We start from the raw sequence: 21,431 nt of genomic DNA, 5'->3' as shown, positions 1-21,431 counted from the left end.
TTCATTATTCATTATGTAGCATTTTATTGCAATTGGAACAAGCTTGTTGCCTTTTATAACAATGCCCAATACAACCCTTATTATTCCTATGCCCTAAATAAGGATGCAAAATGAGTCAAGCTGTTATTTTTGTGGATTCAGTTGCTTGTGACTGTGCCAAATTAAAGTTCATCTTTATCTGGATTGGATGCTGCAGTAAACAAATCTTCATACAACAGAGTGGTCCGACCCTATAAAATAAATATATCTTTATAATGTGTCTGATGGTTAAACCTTAACCACACCAATAGCTCCCAGCCCTGCATCAGTCTAACTAATTAACAGCACAAGGAAGAAATCAATAGCATCATTCATTCATTTCATAACCAAAATCTTCCATGATATAGATCATGCACAGACAAGGGGAAAGCGTTGGCCAAGGACCAATGGGAACACTAAGTTGTGTTTATCAGTAGTCGCAGTTTATTTTCCGTTACAGAGTCAAGCTTACAGATATGGCTTATTGTATGCCCTCCTCTGCATAATTCTATTTATTCATCTGATTGGGAGCTGCTATATTGATTCTCTGGTGGATTATAATAGGAGAGTAGGGGGCAATGCCCAGATTGTGCCCTGTGTTGGAGGGATTGAGTTATACTATAGTACAAGGCGGCAAGGGAAAGTTAAATAGCAGTTTCCCCCAACAGCCTTATCAATACAGTCATACTGTGAGAGAATGGAATAAACTTGGAGGATACAGCACAGATTGCAGGATCCATTATATATGCCCCCTTTTCTATCTCAGGTAAGGGGACACTTTCTCATGAAGCTCTAGGGCCACTGAAAAATGAATTATGGGGACCCTGTATTGTGAAATTCTGGGGTCACTGTTTCATGAAATTCTGGGGACCCTGTGTCATGAAATAATAAGGCCACTCAATCATGAAATGCTGGGGTCACTATATCATGAAATGTTAGGGACCCTTTGTCACGAAATAATAAGGCCACTCAATCATGAAATGCTGGGGTCACTATATCATGAAATGTTAGGGACCCTTTGTCACGAAATAATAAGGCCACTCAATCATGAAATGCTGGGGTCACTATATCATGAAATGTTAGGGACCCTTTGTCACGAAATAATAAGGCCACTCAATCATGAAATGCTGGGGTCACTATATCATGAAATGTTAGGGACCCTTTGTCATGAAATAATGAGGCCACAAATTAATGAAATGCTGGGGTTACTGTGTCAAAAAACGATGGGGACCCTCTATGGTGAAATTCTGGGGACCCTGTGTCACGAAATAAAAAGGCCACTGAATAATGAAATGCTGGTGTCACTGTGTCATGAAACGTTGGGGTCACTTGGTCATGACATGCTGGGGTCACTCTGTGATAAAATAAAAATGCTTTGGGGCACTGTGTCATAAAATACTGAGGCCACTGAATGTTAAAATACTGGGGATCAACTGGGGACATGCTGGGGTCACTGTGTCATAAAATGATAGGGACCCTGTGTCATGAAATGCTGGGGTCACTGAGTCATGAAATGTTGGGGTCAATGTGTCATGAAATGTTGGGGTCACTGAGTCATGAAATGTTGGGGTCAATGTGTCATGAAATGCTGGGGTCACTGAGTCATGAAATGTTGGGGTCAACGTGTCATGAAATGTTGGGGTCAATGTGTCATGAAATTATGCGGTCACTGTGTCATGAAATGCTGGGGTTATTATGTCTTGAAATGCTACGGACCCTGTCTCATAAAATAATGAGGCCACTGAATCATAACATGCTGGGGTCACTGAGTCAAAAAATGATGGGGACCCTGTATCGTGAAATTATGGGGTCACTGTTTCATGAAATTCTGGGGACAATGTGTCATGAGATGCTGGGGACTCTGTGTCATGAAATGCTAGGGGCCCTGTGTCACGAAATAACAAGGCCACTCACGGGGTCACCGTGTCATGAAATACTGGGGTGCCAGGAGACACAGAACAGCAGTTGTATAACGGGGGTTGCTAAGAGTGACTGAACTATTTAATGCTGCATTTCCTGGGGTTCCGTGTCCTGACAATAGCCCAGGGTCCAGGGTTCATTTAAATCAGCCATGTCTAGTGAGTGCTATATCTAAATCTATCCATGGAGACTGCCTCTGGAGTAGCAAGCAACATGGCAGTTCCTGCCCAACTGTATGAATCTATATAATTAAGGTTTTTTTGCATACAGTAGGCTACGTCCTAACAAATTCTTTGCCTTCCAAACATATAACAAATCAAACAGGAATCTTATTTATAAATATGGAACATTTTTTCATCCTAGTCTTTGACTCAAGAACAAAAGCTTCAAAGAACACGCTAATTTCGCTAGCACGGTGCTGCAGGCACACTGTGAATACATTACTTTAATAACTATTTCTATTTTTACTTTTAACAGATGTTGTCAGAACTTTCTTCTCCAGAAAATTCTTAACATATTCATAGGCATATGTGATAAAGTGGAGAACCATCTGAGGAACTTTATCGGAAGCTCATGAGCTGATCAGGGCTAAGGGCTAGCAACGCAGTGTTCTCCAGCTAGTTCTGGTTGCTAAGGACCAGTAACTGGTCATTGGTCAGTTCTTTTACTAATTATGCTCCCCTTATGAATTCAGTTGACATTCCCCTTATGAATTCAGTTCAGGTTCAGATTGCATCTCTGGCCACCACGGTCTTTTGTCTGTTAGGATGGCTGCCATAAAGTATGACTGAACTGCTGCTTTGTGAGAGAAAGGAAGGAGACTAAACTAATGCCTAGGGAAGTGTAACCAATCAAACGTAACAAATTTTTTTATTATTGTGCCCCTTCAAACAGGTAAAGGTATGCTCCCCTCCTTAATGTATAGTACCTTAACCCTTCTCTGTCTCTTGTTAACAGTACAGGATCGGACAGCTGTACACCATCAGCAAGCACAGCCACCAGGAGAGTGACCGAGGGGAGGGAGTGGAGGTGATGGAGAACAGAGAGCATCATGATCCGGTACACGGCTACGGCCAGTACACAGAGAAACGGGTCCATCTATCCAGGTGGGTTTGAGAACCAGGGATGTGTTAATTGGTGGCTGGTGGTGGGTGCTGGGAGTTTGGTACTTTAACACCATCTCACTGTACTGTTGACAAAAGTGTTACTATGCCCATTTTGACCTTCCTCAGTCACCTTGCCCTACAGCTGTCATCTTGTCCTACTGCTCAGATATTCTCCTACTGTCTCCATCTTACCCTACTGCTGTGATCTTTCCCTACTGTCACCATCTTGCCCTTCTGTCTCCATCATGCCTTACTGCTTACATATTGCCCTACTGTCTCCATCTTACCCTACTGCTGTGATCTTTCTCTTTTGTCTCCATCTTACCTTACTGCTGTCATCTTGCCCTACTGTCTCCATCTTACCCTATTGCTGTGATCTTTCTCTTTTGTCTCCATCTTACCCTACTGCTGTCATCTTGCCCTACTGTCCCCATCGTGCCCAACTGCTCACACTTTGTCCTACTATCCCCATCTTAACCTACTGCTGTGATCTTTCTCTTTTGTCTCCATCTTACCCTACTGCTGTCATCTTGCCCTACTGTCTCCATCATGCCCTACTGCTCACATATTGTCCTATTGACTCCATGTTACCCTACTGCTGCCATCTTGCCCTAATGTCTCCATGGTGCCCAACTGCTCACACATTGTCCTACTGTCCCCATCTTACTCTACTGCTGTGATCTTTCTCTTTTGTCTCCATCTTACCCTACTGCTGTCATCTTGCCCTACTGTCTCCATCATGCCCTACTGCTCACATATTGTCCTACTGACTCCATGTTACCCTACTGCTGTGATCTTTCCCTACTGCCACCATCTTGCCCTTCTACTCACATCCTTTACTACTGTTACCATCTTATCCAATTGCTTGTCCTACTGTCTCCATCTTACCCTACTGCTGTCATCTTGCCCTACTTTCTTCGTCTAGCACTACTGTTTTCCTCTTGCCCTATTGCTGTTGTCTTGCCCTACTGTCACAATCTTGCCTCTCTATAGCCATTGTGCCCTGCTGTCACCATCTTGTCCTACTGCCACCATCTTGACCTACTGAAAACATCTAGCCCTACTGCTGTCATCTTGCCCTACTGTCCTCATCTTGCTGTATTGTTAACTGTGTACTTGTCCTACTCTTACTACCTTGCTTTACAGCAGCCATCTTGCACTGCTGTCATCATCTTGACCTATTGGAAACATCTTAATATCTTTCCCTACTGTTGCAGTCCTTCACTGTTTGTGCCATCTTGCCCTACTGTCACCATCATGCTTTGTTTTTTTACAAATGCCGTCTGCTTGGCTAGGCCCCAATATACATCTAAAAAAACACACATCAACACTAATATTACTATTATTTTATCTTTGGGATTAGGATTATCACAAAACTGGTAAATCATAGTTCTCCTATATACAGTATATGTAACATTACACTTGTGTATGTTTGCCCAATGGCTGGAAAGTCTTCCTTGGATCCACCAATGATTTCAAAATGTGGTCAATTAGCAAAAAGTGTGGGGTGTTTAGAGGACAATGGGGCCCTCCATGTGTCTTCCTATTATGTGGTCGCAAAGCCTCTGCTATAGCCTATGGATACAATGGTCAGCAGAATAAAACAGCTTGCAGATTTGGTTTTGCCTATGGGGCCATTATTCTCAAGCTGTTAGCCACAGCCTTCTTTATTATAGCCCTCTTATTGTGTTACAGTCCCCTAACAAGAACTGTGTTCTTGCTGCCAAACAATGCCTGGCCCTATACAAGTATTTGTCTGCAATAAGCTCAATTTAGTAGATGACTCTTTAATGTACACGTTTCTGTGCCCTTGCTAACACCCTGGGGCAGATAATAGCCGGGGTGCAAGGGCAGCAAATAGAAGGCGCCATGGTAAAGAGACTTTTACTTCCCAATACTAACTCATTCCCAGATTGTGCAAATCTTTGCTAATTAGAAGCTGAATAAAACTACAAATGAGCCATGTAATTAGAGCACCAGGAGAGGGGCCAGATGGTAGGGAAAATGCCTGTGCCACTTTTATATTTGGAATAACCTCAAGGGTTCTTTTACACAAGTGGTTTCTTCTGCCTTGGTTTTATGCTTCCTAGAATCCAGTGGTTAACGTTTCCATCACCCCAGTCTGACAGCCATATCCAAAGAGTACCAAAGGCAACATGAGGTCTTCCCCTGGGACATTTAAATCAGATGCCTTACTGATCCATCAATGTGGGCTGGGAATAAATAATCCTCCCTGTTTGTTCTACCTGATTTTCCAATACCACAGCCCCTTCCCAGAGGCTATTATCCCCATTGATACTGTAGGAACCATCTCTCCGTACTATACCTGCTATCCCACAGCCCCAGTCCCTTCCCAGAGGCTATTATCCCCCCACTGTTACTATAGGCACCATCTCTCCCTACTATGCCTGCTATCCCACAGCCCCAGTCCCTTCCCAGAGGCTATTATCCCCCCACTGCTACTATAGGCACCATCTCTCCCTACTATACCTGCTATCCCACAGCCCCAGTCCATTCCCAGAGGCTATTATCCCCCCCACTGCTACTATAGGCACCATCTCTCCCTACTATACCTGCTATCCCACAGCCCCAGGCCCTTCCCAGAGGCTATTATCCCCCCACTGTTACTATAGGCACCATCTCTCCCTACTATACCTGCTATCCCACAGCCCCAGGCCCTTCCCAGAGGCTATTATCCCCCCACTGCTACTATAGGCACCATCTCTCCCTACTATACCTGCTATCCCACAGCCACAGGCCCTTCCCAGAGGCTATTATCCCCCCACTGTTACTATAGGCACCATCTCTCCCTACTATACCTGCTATCCCACAGCCACAGGCCCTTCCCAGAGGCTATTATATCCCCACTGCTACTATAGGCACCATCTCTCCCTACTATACCTGCTATCCCACAGCCCCAGTCCCTTCCCAGAGGCTATTATCCCCCCACTGCTACTATAGGCACCATCTCTCCCTACTATACCTGCTATCCCACAGCCCCAGTCCTTTTCCAGGGGCTATTATCCCCCCACTGCTACTATAGGCACCATCTCTCCCTACTATACCTGCTATCCCACAGCCCCAGTCCCTTCCCAGAGGCTATTATCCCCCCACTGCTACTATAGGCACCATCTCTCCCTACTATACCTGCTATCCCACAGCCCCAGTCCCTTCCCAGAGGCTATTATCCCCCCACTGCTACTATAGGCACCATCTCTCCTTACTATACCTGCTATCCCACAGCCCCAGTCCCTTCCCAGAGGCTATTATCCCCCCACTGTTACTATAGGCACCATCTCTCCCTACTATACCTTCTATCCCACAGCCCCAGTCCCTTCCCAGAGGCTATTATCCCCCCACTGCTACTATAGGCACCATCTCTCCCTACTATACCTGCTATCCCACAGCCCCAGTCCCTTCCCAGAGGCTATTATCCCCCCACTGCTACTATAGGCACCATCTCTCCCTACTATACCTGCTACCCCACAGCCCCAGTCCCTTCCCAGAGGCTATTATCCCCCCACTGCTACTATAGGCACCATCTCTCCCTACTATACCTGCTATCCCACAGCCCCAGTCCCTTCCCAGAGGCTATTATCCCCCCACTGCTACTATAGGCACCATCTCTCCCTACTATACCTGCTACCCCACAGCCCCAGTCCCTTCCCAGAGGCTATTATCCCCCCACTGCTACTATAGGCACCATCTCTCCCTACTATACCTTCTATCCCACAGCCCCAGTCGTTTCCCAGAGGCTATTATCCCACTGCTACTATAGGCACCATCTCTCCCTACTATACCTTCTATCCCACAGCCCCAGTCGTTTCCCAGAGGCTATTATCCCACTGCTACTATAGGCACCATCTCTCCCTACTATACCTTCTATCCCACAGCCCCAGTCGTTTCCCAGAGGCTATTATCCCACTGTTATTATAACTGCAGATATAAGAAGTGGATATATGATATCTTGTTGAGCTCCAAGAGACCCCATTGCACAGGGCTCAGGACAGTCACCGATGCTTAGAATCAATTTCTCCCCCACCCCCCAAAAAAGCAGTTCCGTCCCTCCTGCTAATCAATCCCGTAGAGGTTCCAGGCTACGATTATGGATCGGTATCCAGGTACGGCATCACGCACAGTCGCGGTGGGAGGTGTGGGCAGGAGGTGAGGCGGCGGGGGGAGAACTGACAGAGTTGGAGGCTATATTTAGCATCTCACAGCTCACACGATTCAGCTTTGCTGCTATTTATAGTAACAGTAAGTGGGTCCCTGCTGACAATCTGCCGAGCATCATTACTCTCTATGCCCCCTCCTCCTGTCTCCGCTTCTCTGTTCTGCCTGCACCCAGGGGTCCGGCTTTGGTCAAAGAGACTAGAGAAGGAGATTTCATTAGCTTTCATGCCTGGGGTGAGGGGTCACTGATAAAGGATCGGGGAGCCAAATGGCCACTATTCTCGGTGTCGTACTGGGGGTGAGAGAGAGTTGTAGAAATGTGAAATAACCACATATTATACCCACAGGTAATGGTGTCAAATGAGGGAAAACTTAAAATCAGGGGAAAAAACTGAGGTTTCATTCTAGATAGATAGATAGATACATAGAGGATAGACAAAGTGAGATAGATAGAGTGATATACGGTGTCGAAGTGGGGTGTCAGGGGCTTCCCACCCCAATCGCAAGCTCTTGCTACACCCTCTCAGCGAGCAGCTCTAGGCAGGCAGACGAGGGGGGCACAGGCGCACAGATGGGGGAATGGGAGGAGCACACTGGGGGGGGGGGCGGAATGGATTTATTCCAGTGTCCCACAGGCCCAGTCTGACCCTGGTGACATAGATAGGTAAACAGATAGATAGATGATGATAGATAGATAGATAGATAGATAGATAGATAGATTATAGACAAAGTAAGATAGATAAAGCAAGGGACACAGATAACCCAGTGTCCCTCAGTCCCAGTCCAACCCTGGTGAAATAGATAGATAAATAGATAGATGATAGACGGAGTGAGATAGATAGATGATAGATAAATAGATAGATAGCTTATAGGCAAAGTGAGATAGATATAGAGAGGGACATAGATGGCCCAGTGTCCTGGTGTTCCAGGTGTCCCGCAGTCCCAATCCGACCCTGGTGATATAGATAGATACATAGATAGATGATAGATGGAGTGAGATAGATAGATGATAGATAAATAGATAGATAGCTTATAGGCAAAGTGAGATAGATGTAGAGAGGGACATAGATGCCCCAGTGTCCTGGTGTTCCAGGTGTCCCACAGTCCCAGTCCGACCCTAATGATATAGATAGATAAATAGATAAATGATAGATGGGGTGAGATAGATAGATGAGAGATAAATACATAGATGATAGATAGATAGATAGATAGATGATAGATAGTGAGATAGATAGTTAATAGACAAAGTGAGATAGATATAGAGGGACACAGATGCCCCAGTGTCCTGGTGTTCCAGGTGTCCTGCAGCCCCAGTCCGACCCTGGTGATATAGATAGATAAATAGATGATAGACAGAGTGAGATAGATAGATAGATAGATAAATACCGTAGATAGATGATAGATAGTGAGAGATATACATAGGGACATAGATGTCCCGGTGTCCTGGTGTTCCCAGTGTCCCACATTCCCAGTCCGACCCTGGTGACATAGATAGATAGATAGACGGTGGACGGAGTGAGATAGATGATAGATAGATAGTTAGATAGACAATATATAGATAGATGATAGATACAGTATATACATTAAAAAAATGGCCTTCAATAAAAGTCCCCCATTTATTAGATGGTAGTGTTGTGTGGGTGACTGTGGGCAATGTCCCTAGTCAGGGAATTATGGGAAATGTACAATGATATTGGCGGTATGTCAGTATGAGGAATGCATGGGAGCGGCCTGAGTAGCAATATCAGCAATAAAACAGCAGCCTCAGCTCAATGCAATGACGCATGGACTAAAAAAGGAGACGTGATGATGGATTCCCCGCACATCTGATTTCCCCATCATGGCCTCCTTGGGGACACCTATTGTGTAGGAAGTGAATTCTGATTGGTTGCAGTAGGGCGAGTGGCCCTGATATACTGAGTCACATTGGGGAAACAGAGTTCTGCTTTCTCAGAGGTTTTGCTTTGAAACGCTGACTTTGTTATTTGTAGGAAAAATGGGGAAAAGACCTTCATCTTTTCAATTATTTACCATTTCTTTTACATATACACTGACATTCTTACTGGTGGTTGGGCCCAGGGCAAATATTTCCAGCATAAGACGCCTTCATTTGTAGGCCAAGCTGCATCTCTGGAGCTGTCATTGAACTTCAACTCCCAGAACCCCGAGAACGTGACATGCAGGGAGTTCTAGTGCAACAACAATTGGAACCTGCAAATGGCACAGCCCTAATAAAAATACACATTATCCATTGGTTAGAAGATTTATCCGGATATATCTATCAGAGCCATAAACCATGGAAGAACAACATTAATAGAAAGATGATCCAAGGCTTTGTTACCCTTTAATGGTGAACACAATAGCCAAGGAATACAACATGGCACCTCCTTCTCATGTTTATATATCCGGGGAATATTCCGTGCACTCAGTAATCTATACCCTCACATAATAATCTCTGCGTAAATGGAAGGGGGGGGGGGGGTAGAACATACTGTACAGTAGAACATATTATAGGTTCTAATTCCCCTCTCTGCTCTCCCTACAGCAAATTGCCCAGCTGGGCCCGGGCCGTCGTCCCACGGATGTTCTATATCTGCGAGAAAGCGTGGAATTATTACCCTTACACGGTAACAGGTAACCAACAACTTATCGTGTAACTCACCAGTTATATACAGTATATATATTCAGTGAATGTAAAATGTATAGTAATGGCCGGCACAGCCAATAGCAGGCCATACGTTCATGGACCCTGCCACACAGGGTCTACAATAGTTTTAGTACATTTGGTATGGCAATCCAATTTATGGAAAGACCCTGGATAAGAGATCCCGTACTTGGCATGGGCATGTCCCTGGAGAAGTGACTTCTCTGTGTTCTTTAAGGAGTTGGGGAGCTAGGGCACTGCCTTTGGCGTATATTTAGCTTTCACAGGTAGGGGGCAAATAGCCCGCCCATTTCCCCGCCCCAAACACCCATTCCTCTGCCTAGCCCGCCCATTTCCCCACCCCAAACACCCATTCCTCTGCCTAGCCCGCCCATTTCCCCACCCCACACACCCATTCCTCTGCCTAGCCCGCCCATTTCCCCACCCCACACACCCATTCCTCTGCCTAGCCCACCCATTTCCCCGCCCCACACACCCATTCCTCTGCCTAGCCCGCCCATTTCCCCACACACCCATTCCTCTGCCTAGCCCGCCCATTTCCCCACACACCCATTCCTCTGCCTAGCCCGCCCATTTCCCCACCCCACACACCCATTCCTCTGCCTAGCCCGCCCATTTCCCCACCCCACACACCCATTCCTCTGCCTATCCCGCCCATTTCCCCGCCCCACACACCCATTCCTCTGCCTAGCCCGCCCATTTCCCTGCCCCACACACCCATTCCTCTGCCTAGCCCGCCCATTTCCCCACCCCACACACCCATTCCTCTAACTAGCCCGCCCATTTCCCCGCCCCAAACACCCATTCCTCTGCCTAGCCCACCCATTTCCCCACCCCAAACACCCATTCCTCTGCCTAGCCCGCCCATTTCCCCACCCCACACACCCATTCCTCTGCCTAGCCCGCCCATTTCCCCACCCCACACACCCATTCCTCTGCCTAGCCCGCCCATTTTCCCACCCCACACACCCATTCCTCTGCCTAGCCCGCCCATTTCCCCACCCCACACACCCATTCCTCTGCCTAGCCCGCCCATTTCCCCACCCCACACACCCATTCCTCTGCCTAGCCCGCCCATTTCCCTGCCCCACACACCCATTCCTCTGCCTAGCCCGCCCATTTCCCTGCCCCACACACCCATTCCTCTGCCTAGCCCGCCCATTTCCCTGCCCAACACACCCATTCCTCTGCCTAGCCCGCCCATTTCCCTGCCCCAAACACCCATTCCTCTGCCTAGCCCGCCCATTTCCCTGCCTTGTGATGCTTTTGCCTGCCCCCCATACTCGAGGGCCAGTATTTAAAAAAGAAAAGTTGTCAACCCTGTGCAAGGCCCTATACCAGGGGTGGGCAAACTACTGCCCATGGGCCACGTCCAGCCCGTTGGTCTTTTTAATCCGGCCCGTCGACTCCACAAGTCTCATCACGCGAGACTTGGCGTCTGGGGACTGACGAGCGGAAACGGCGTAACGCTGGCCTGGCCCTGCCGTCTGTAAGTCAATGTGGCGCCTGAGCCAAAAAGTTTGCCCACCCCTGCCCTATACATCACAAAAGGATATATATGGCAGATGCCAGACCAGATAGTGATTGGCCACACTGTACTTTTCGTCCCATGCACAGGCCAATAAGCTTTAGACTTAGTTTAGATTGGCTGAGTTGGCAGCCAATGACGGCATTTATTTGTTTTACCATCTCCTAAGATGTATCAATTAATTTCTCCTTTTTTTTTCTATATCCCCCCCTCCATTTTCTTTCTCTGCTGGGAACTGCTGTTCTGATGCTGACCCTGGGATGGAATTCTTTTTTCACTGCCTATAGAATACACAGTAAGTATGATATATTATAAGGAAAAGAATCTCTTTAAATTGGGTTTAGCCAGGAATTTGGCATAAACATCAGACCAGAACCCCAAATGCACAGGCTTAGTGAATGCGATTTTGCACCCCTTTATGCGCTTTATCCCGTAAATAATCTCTAAAATAGCTACATGGTATAAGGAGAGGAATAAGCTCGTTATATGTAATATTTGCAGTAATGACCCCCCCGCAGTCTTTTTGTTACTGGGTTAACTGTGCATCTTCTTCTTCCCCTAAACAGTGCTCTTTTCTACCAAAATTCTCCATCCATATTGAGACGAGATATTCTGACGACTGTGGGGACAATGACAGTGTAAGTTTTTATTTACTCATGTATTGGGACTGTGGCAGGGTGGGTAACTACAGAACATGCAGGTATTGGGTGGGTAAGGGGTAGTTAAATGTTGGGGGGTCTGGTTGAGGCTTCTCCAGCCCTTCCCAACACCTGCCTGCCCTTGGATGATGGCACCTCCATACAGTATGTCCTCCATTTATCAGGTTTGTTCCCCTTTGGGACTTCAGTCCTGTTGTTCTCACAGTTTTATCTGGGACTATTGAATGTCCCTGTTAGTGTGACATTGGAGGAACAGTGGCTTGGGAACAACTAGCTGCACTCTGATTGGCTGGAGTCTCAGGTAGGGAGCTACCCACTGTGCGTAATTCTGGGATGAATTCTGCCTTTTCAGATATTCCAGCCGGACAATGCAGAAGATGCCCATGAAGTCTCCTTTATAGACATTGCGTATGATGAGATCCCAGAGAGATACTACAAGAGTGTTGAGGTGAGCGAGCAGCCACACTGGGTGCAAGGGGGGCTATCGGCTTTTTCCTACAGGCATACAATAACTGTGAAATATTCCAGGATTTGATTATAAGTGAAAATTCAGTGGTTTGGACCAACACCATTTCCATTTGTTTGGTGAACGCTGTCTCCATTCCCCCCAGTGACTGATATGAGATATCCTCTATTGCCATAAGCACCATTATAATACATGAGTGATACTCAGAGTTCCCTGTATAACTCAGCCTGCAGCCTTGTGCCTTTATATGGGCACAGAACCCCTCAGTGACTGCTAATATCCTTATCATTTACAGTAGGGGGTACATTATCCCTTATAATACATGAGTGATACTCAGAGTTCCCTGTATAACTCAGCCTGCAGCCTTGTACCTTTATATGGTCACAGAACCTCTCAGTGACTGCTAATATCCTTATCATTTACAGTAGGGGGTACATTATCCCTTATAATACATGAGTGATACTCAGAGTTCCCTGTATAACTCAGCCTGCAGCCTTGTGCCTTTATATGGGCACAGAACCCCTCAGTAACTTCTAATATCCTTATGATTTACAGTAGGGGGTACATTATCCCTTATAATACATGAGTGATACTCAGAGTTCCCTGTATAACTCAGCCTGCAGCCTTGTGCCTTTATATGGGCACAGAACCCCTCAGTGACTGCTAATATCCTTATCATTTACAGTAGGGGGTACATTATCCCTTATAATACATGAGTGATACTCAGAGTTCCCTGTATAACTCAGCCTGCAGCCTTGTGCCTTTATATAGGCACAGAACCCCTCAGTGACTGCTAATATCCTTATCATTTACAGTAGGGGGTACATTATCCCTTATAATACATGAGTGATACTCAGAGTTCCCTGTATAACTCAGCCTGCAGCCTTGTGCCTTTATATGGGCACAGAACCCCTCAGTGACTGCTAATATCCTTATCATTTACAGTAGGGGGTACATTATCCCTTATAATACATGAGTGATACTCAGAGTTCCCTGTATAACTCAGCCTGCAGCCTTGTGCCTTTATATGGGCACAGAACCCCTCAGTGACTGCTAATATCCTTATCATTTACAGTAGGGGGTACATTATCCCTTATAATACATGAGTGATACTCAGAGTTCCCTGTATAACTCAGCCTGCAGCCTTGTGCCTTTATATGGGCACAGAACCCCTCAGTGACTTCTAATATCCTTATCATTTACAGTAGGGGGTACATTATCCCTTATAATACATGAGTGATACTCAGAGTTCCCTGTATAACTCAGCCTGCAGCCTTGTGCCTTTATATAGGCACAGAACCCCTCAGTGACTGCTAATATCCTTATCATTTACAGTAGGGGGTACATTATCCCTTATAATACATGAGTGATACTCAGAGTTCCCTGTATAACTCAGCCTGCAGCCTTGTGCCTTTATATGGGCACAGAACCCCTCAGTGACTGCTAATATCCTTATCATTTACAGTAGGGGGTACATTATCCCTTATAATACATGAGTGATACTCAGAGTTCCCTGTATAACTCAGCCTGCAGCCTTGTGCCTTTATATGGGCACAGAGCCCCTCAGTGACATTTTCTCCTCTGTTTGGTAGGATTTGCGCCATTTTATGTCAAGTAGGACAGGACGAGGCCCCCTGCAGGAAGGATGGAGGCACAACGTACGGCCAGTCATGTGCTCCTATAAGCTTGTCAATGTCAAATTCGAAGTGTGGGGCCTGCAGACCCGAGTGGAGCAGTTTGTACACAAGGTCAGTGTTTCTCCCAGTTTAGCTTCCGATATCCATGTTAAAGTGAAACGCTATGGAATGCCCTTCTGAGTGTGCCCCGTAGAGGGTTTATTTATAAATATATATATATAGGTGCGATTTCGTACTTGTGATTAGGAATATAAATTAATTAAGGGCACGCGTGCATGATATTTTTTCAAATGTGCTAATTAGTGTGTTAAAATAGAAACAAGCACGTATGCAAATCCATGCGTGGCTATCAGTGCCTGTCTGTTCTCTAAAGCCCGGGGGGGGGGAGGTTGTTTATAAATAAATGCACCCAATGTCCATGTGTCCGTAGGAATACTCACTGCCAATTAGCAGCCTGCCACATTTACATGTGTATTGCCCTGCACGCTGCACCGCATCCCCCCCCCCCCGGTTACTATTATTTATTCTGGAAAACTATCCCCCCAAACAATGTAGGTCTCTATAACATACACAGCTCATATGTACAACCCTGCTTCGTCTAAATAAACTGTTTTCATATAAATATACTTATTTAGTAGTATGTGCCACTGGGTAATCCTAAATAGAAAACTGCCATTTTAAGAATTAAGGGCCGCCCCCTGGGATGATAGGAGTCACAGTGCACACAAACAAGCCAAGGCACACATACATGCTAGGCCCCATCAGCCAATGAATGGGCAGAGTTCTGCCTTTTACTCCCACACTACTTCCTGTTACAGTTAGAGCTGCATCACTTCCTGTCAGCTGAGGGAGCACACAGCCCATCACAAAATGGTGGCTCAAGGGAAAGGATGTAAAAGGGCAATATTTACTGATATATATATTCCAGTTTGGCAAGATTCTTTAATAGGTCATTTAACATAATATAAACTATCTGCTGGTTACAGGAGAAGGAAAGGTAAAAACTAAGTAAACTTTATGAGAAAGGTCTATGTAAATACAGCCATAAGCACTTCACTGAGTCCTCTATCAAAAGAAACACAGGATTTCTTGTCTCCTTTTTTGTAAACATGTTCTTAGGGTATCTGACTTCCTCGTTCAGAAAAATCCTTCATTCCGGGAGTCTGCTCAGTTCTCTCCCCTCACCTGCTCCCCCCTCCCATAAGAATTCATAAAACTCACTCCCCCCTCCCTTAGGAATGTTTAATCTGAACTATAACGACTAAGCTGAAACCAGGAAGCTATGAAGACCAAGCTAAAATGGCAGCTGCTATCTTAAACAAAAAGAGGGAGCTTCTAGAGCTCTTTCTTCAGGTATGGTAAAGCTTTCTGGAGAATAAATATATTGCTCTAGGTGGCACTAATGTGGCAAATCTATTTTCAGTAAAATACCGAAATGACTTTCCTTCCCCCTAAAGTATTCATTCTGGAAGTATAGTTTTACAACATAAGGCCAGGAGCACCTTTTTATTATATGGAACACCTGCCTAACAACTGTTTACTCATTGCACCAGGTAATCAGAGATCTGCTGCTGGTTGGACATCGTCAGGCATTCGCATGGGTGGACGAGTGGTATGGTAAGTAAGGAGGACCATAATATGTGGCCACAAATATCCATATGCATCGTTGTTATTGTAGCTAGAGTTCCCAGTGTGTGTTAATGCCGCTGATCATGAACAACAAAACCAAAGTTTCTAGAGATGAGGACAGGGCCTTATTTTCTCTATAAGCATCCAAGGGTCCGTGTCATGATGGCAACTTCATGGAGACCAGATATTTGTGGCACAATCCAGTGGTGGAGTTAAGGGTTGTGTGGAATGTACCCCTCAACTAACCAATAAGAACATGCGCATGGACTGTATGATGTATGAGCCAATGGGGTTGAGCTCAGTTAAGGCTTCCACATATAACATGTAACAAAAATAGATCCCGCTGTTGTTTTTGGGCCCCTCCCAATGGTATTCTGCTCTGCCTCTGTGAGTAGTATTGGGGAATATGTTAGTAAAGCATTAAATGCATTATAAATATTTTGCCTGTTAATATGTGCTGGCAAAGCATGAATTCTGTGACAGTGAGGCATGAAACGCGTTAAACAATTATTTGTGTGGCTATGAATATGTTTTAATAAGCTATAAATTATGTGTCCATGAATATGTGCAGGTTAGACATGAAACGCGTAAAACCATTAATTGTGTGACTATGAATAAGTGCTATTAGGCTATTCATTTTGTGTCTATGAATAAGTGCTAGTAGGGCATAAGAATATTGTGCATATACATAAGTACTCATAATGAGTAAAACGCGTCGGTGTATAAATTCTGTCCTTGCAAGGCATGAAATGCATTAGTCTGAATTTTCTGAATTCTCTGAATTCGAGGCAAGTCCTGGCATGGCATGAAACCTGTTCCTAGGGAATAAGTGCTAGTAAGGCCGAGATCTAAATTCTGTGCCTATAAATAAATGGCGTATAAGGCGCAAAATGCATAAGGATCTAAATTCTGTACCTATAAATAAGTGGCGTATATGGCGCAAAATGCATAAGGATCTAAATTCTGTACCTATAAATAAGTGGCGTATAAGGCCCAAAATGCATAAGGATCTAAATTCTGTACCTATAAATAAGTGGCGTATAAGGCCCAAAATGCATAAGGATCTAAATTCTGTACCTATAAATAAGTGGCGTATAAGGCGCAAAATGCATAAGGATCTAAATTCTGTTCCTATAAATTGTGGGGCTATGAATAACTTCTAGTAAGATATGAAATGCACTAGGCATTAGACTATACATTCTGCACCTATGAATCATCTCTGCTAAGAAATGAAATGCGTTAGGCTAGTCTGTGCCTATGAAAAAGTACTTACAAGGCAAAAAAAAACACATTCGATTCCGAATTCTGTGGCATGAAATGCGTTATTCTATAAATTCAATGCCTACGAATAAGTCCTGGCAAGGCATGAAACGCGTTGTAATTTGGATTATAAATGAGTGTCATGAATTCTGTGCCTAGGAAAAAGTGCTAGTAAAGCATGAAAAGCGTTGAGATGCAAATTCTGTCAGATAAGGGTGAAACACATAAACATTTTAAATTCTGTGCGTTCTGAAAAAGTGGCGTGAAATGCGTTTGCAATTTTTTTTTTTTTAAACTTGGTTTAGATTTGCAGGGTATTTCTGGAATATTGCTTTTAAGGCGATCACCATTGGTTCCCCTCAGCACTCACTTTTATGGTACTGGAGACTTTCTCTGATTATTTGATGCGCCAGATTCACGTTACATGAATTAAGTAGCTTTGCACTCATTAGAGAAGCAGTATCTCGTGATGAATTAATTGGCTTATTATCTGCGCCATCTGCCTCTTAATGATTTCCAGACATGCATTAAAATAATACTCCTATACAATATCTTATTAATGAGAATGGGGCTTCCGGCACACAAGTGCTCCTCGAATGCTGACATATCGGGGACAGGAAATGCACTTATGTGGCGGTCTGGCCAAGCAGATCTGCCCAAGAGATTCTGTTTGTACGGTATAGTTTTTATTACTATATTACACTGTTCACATTGCAAATAATTCATTCTACCATTTAAAATTTTAATTTTGAACCAACAAATGTATTTTAAGCTGTAATATTGGTGTGTAGGCGCCATCTCAGTGCATTGTGCCTGAGTCTGAGCTTTCAGCCAGCGCTACACATTAGAACTGCTTTCAGCTAACCTATTGTTTCTCCTACTCCCATGTAACTGGAGGAGTCCCAAGCCTGACTTGGATTTCTTACTATTGAGTGCTATTCTGATACCTACTGGAAGCTGCTATCTTGCTCCCTTCCCATTGTTCTGCTGATTGGCTGCTGGGGGTGAGGGGGGGGGGATATCACTTCAACTTGCAGCGCAGCAGTAAAGTGTGCCTGAGTCTGAGCTTTCAGCCAGCGCTACACATTAGAACTGCTTTCACTCCCATGTAACTGGAGGAGTCCCAAGCCGGACTTGGATTTCTTACTATTGAGTGCTATTCTGATACCTACTGGAAGCTGCTATCTTGCTCCCTTCCCATTGTTCTGCTGCAGTAAAGTGTGACTGAAGTTTATCAGAGCACAGGTCACATGGCTGTGGCACCCTGGGAAAGTAAGAACAAGTCTAGCCCCATGTAAAACTTCAGAATTAAATATAAAAAAAAAAAAATTGAAATAAACATGTTTTACCATGACAGAATTCGTTTAACCTGGCCGCTATATGTTTGTGTATCTTACTGTGTATGTAACACTAACCCCCGCCCCAATGTTTTCTCCATCACAGGGATGACAATGGTGGAAGTTCGGGAATATGAAAAGGAGACGCAAGCGGCCACCAATGAAAAGATCGGTCCAGTCGCTCCCACCATCACCATTAGTGCGGAGGGGCACAGCCCGGCCATCCGAAGCGCCCCCGCCACCCCCGTGACCGGAGAGCCGCCGGAATTCCTTAGCCTTCCCAAAGAACGGACCCGTAAAACCTCAGCCCCAGACACATTGACTTTGCCCGAACTCAGAGACAGAGCCAACGGCCCTTCCAGCCATTCCCCTCCTTCCAACACGGACAGCTGAAAATATGGGGAGCGATACAATTTGCACTTTTTTTCTGCCTGTTCCAAAGGCACAGGAAATGGTACCCCAAACAAAAACTAACCCTCCCCAGACTCAAGGACATTTACACGAGGAAGACCTGCATTCATGGCATAGAGGATGGACCCTGTTACGGCTGCCATCTTGAAGCAGACAGACGATGCACGCAGAGACTTGGTGGGATAATATGGGCAAAACTGGCGTCTTAAGGGTGGCGGTTATTGAGATTTATTTCCTACAGGCCATGGTCACCCTTTCCATATAACAATAACTTACAATAGCTTCCATATAGGCAGGCTTTGGCTATTTAGATGTTGCAAGACAACAATCCCCAGCCATTTTGGGGGCCATGTTTGTCTGTTCTTGGTATTTTTAAAGAGGTTGCCCCTATCTAATACAATGCGTACAGCTCATAGTATGAGGATCATTCAGCATGTTATACCTTTGCCTTGGCAATGGGGCTGGGAAGCTGCCAATTGATATACATTCCAGATTTATATAATGACCCCCTCATCATATAGGGGCCACAGTCACCCTGCTAGGGCCCCCCTGTTCTGTTAATCTGTCCTGAGACCCTAGGAGGACATGTATAAGAAGAACACATATTCTGCCATAAATAAAAACAATGTCCATGTCTTCATATTATATTAAAGTCTTAGTCTGTATGATTAAAGGAGAACTAAAGCCTAAAATAGAATAAGGCGGGCCATGCTGTATTTTATATAGTAAACTAACTGGACCGGCCTTGGCATTTAGCAGCCCTATCACGGTAATGATTCATGGCGTCACAGTTGTTTGCCGCAGTTCCCCATCTTGGATCTTGTCAAGATATCTATTAGTGTCAGTGGCACTGCACATGCTCAGTAGGTTCAGGGCTGCTGTTAAGAAGCTAAGAGTAAATTCTGAAAACAAAGTTTCCTATACCTAGTAACCCATAGCAACCAAAGCAGTTAAGCTGTACTGATTTATTGCAGTTATTGGATCAGACAATAACTGGGGTGCCCAAGGCCATCTGTTCCATAGAGTTGCCAACTGGCTTAGCCTGTAAAATAGCAGCCAAGTCTGGGGCCGGTATTAAACATTTACCTGCAATGTACTTCATGGTAAATTTGTAATACCCTCTTGTTCTGCCCCAATCAGCCCCAATTCCCACCCAATCTCACCTTCTTCTATCCTGATCACCAAGAATCCACCCTGCAGGCTGCCACTGTAACTGCTCCACCCATTTACACTATTTCCCCACCCCTTGTGGCCCTTCCCACATCATCATCCTGCCCCCAGCACAAACCAGCTGGTGGTCTATGATTCCATAGGTGGCAATGCTACTGGCCAACCATTGTCCCTGCTTGTAATACATGATATAAATACATTTATTCTCTCCTCTCTTTTAATTATCTCTACCTTTGGGCCCATCAGTATAGCCGGCTGTGTATTTCACCCTTAATCGGCCTTTGGGCTGGTCTCTCCCAAATGCCATTGCTTTGGAAACCACTGATTCAAGGTTGGCAGGGTCAGACTGGGCTGGCGGGGCGTCGGGAACATCTCGGTGGGCCCCGCTGACTCAGACCCAATCCATGCCGGTGTTCCACAACTGATCTCCCTCCCCCCAATGGTGCCTGAAGATAAGTATAATGTACGTGTGCTTGAGGGGGAAGGGGTTGGCCGGGCGCTAAGGAGACGTCCCTGGAGTGGGTGTTGGGGGCAGAAGCCCCGGTGGGCCCTGCACACCCAAGTACGACCATGAAGGTTGATCATCTTCTGTGTGATGTGATTGGTCATCCAGAAAGCTTATGTATTGATAGATATGTTTTGTATTGATCTAATTGATTGGCCCAAATGCTGAGCAATCAGATTGTACAGAAGGTTTCAGTAGATGGCCTTTCTTAGCCATAGCGATAACAAGATAAGACGGACTGGGACGCTGATCTGTCAAAACAGATGCCCAAGTAGGGTGGCTAATGGCCATGGATATTTATACTTAATGCCAATGTCTTATCAGATAACAGAGATAGCAGGGAGTGTCAGTAATCTCCCAGCCTTGGGGTTCACTGTAACTCTATAGTAAGCCATTTGCTGCCCAGAAGGCTAAATGTACAGTCATTACTAGTTTAGCCAATGTTTCTACCACTTATTAAACCCTCCTCAGAAACTCATGACCAGTCTTCTACAACGTTTTCTGTGCTTATTCAATTTACCAGACAGCAGTGGGACAGATTATCATAACTGTGGTTGTCAGACTTTCTCAGATTAAGCCCCCTACCTTGGAGGACTAAATTGTGGTCAGAGCCCCCTTAGCCCATAACAAGGTTACAAATATATAGAAACATTGGGGTAACAGTCACCCTGCTATAGTTCCAGGGGTACCCAGGGCACAAATAAGCACTCACCCCAAATCCCCCCTAACTGGCCTTCAGGCTGGGCCCCCTTAGCCCATAACAAGGTTACAGATATATAGAAACATTGGGGTAACAGTCACCCCGCTATAGTTCCAGGGGTACCCAGGGCTCAAATAAGCACTCACCCCAAATCCCCCCCTAACTGGCCTTCAGGCTGGGCCCCCTTAGCCCATAACAAGGTTACAGATATATAGAAACATTGGGGTAACAGTCACCCCGCTATAGT

General features: G+C 45.3%; 1 protein-coding gene across 1 annotated transcript in view; it reads left to right on the top strand.

The window, feature by feature from the left end:
• Positions 1–20,962, top strand: part of LOC100493137 (cytoplasmic phosphatidylinositol transfer protein 1) — a 46,511-nt gene extending 25,549 nt beyond the window's left edge. The window contains exons 3-10 of the mRNA XM_002941051.5: positions 2,896–3,044; positions 9,763–9,851; positions 11,698–11,705; positions 11,977–12,048; positions 12,422–12,517; positions 14,128–14,283; positions 15,726–15,789; positions 18,505–20,962. Of these exons, the coding sequence (XP_002941097.1) occupies positions 2,896–3,044; positions 9,763–9,851; positions 11,698–11,705; positions 11,977–12,048; positions 12,422–12,517; positions 14,128–14,283; positions 15,726–15,789; positions 18,505–18,791 (921 nt within the window). The 3' untranslated portion in view covers positions 18,792–20,962. The remainder of the gene's footprint in view (positions 1–2,895; positions 3,045–9,762; positions 9,852–11,697; positions 11,706–11,976; positions 12,049–12,421; positions 12,518–14,127; positions 14,284–15,725; positions 15,790–18,504) is intronic.
• The last annotated feature ends 469 nt before the right edge of the window (positions 20,963–21,431 follow it).

This window comes from Xenopus tropicalis, chromosome 9 (genome assembly GCF_000004195.4).
Source record: "Xenopus tropicalis strain Nigerian chromosome 9, UCB_Xtro_10.0, whole genome shotgun sequence".
In the NCBI taxonomy this organism is placed as follows: domain Eukaryota; kingdom Metazoa; phylum Chordata; class Amphibia; order Anura; family Pipidae; genus Xenopus; species Xenopus tropicalis.
This window is presented reverse-complemented; position numbering and strand designations above follow the sequence as displayed.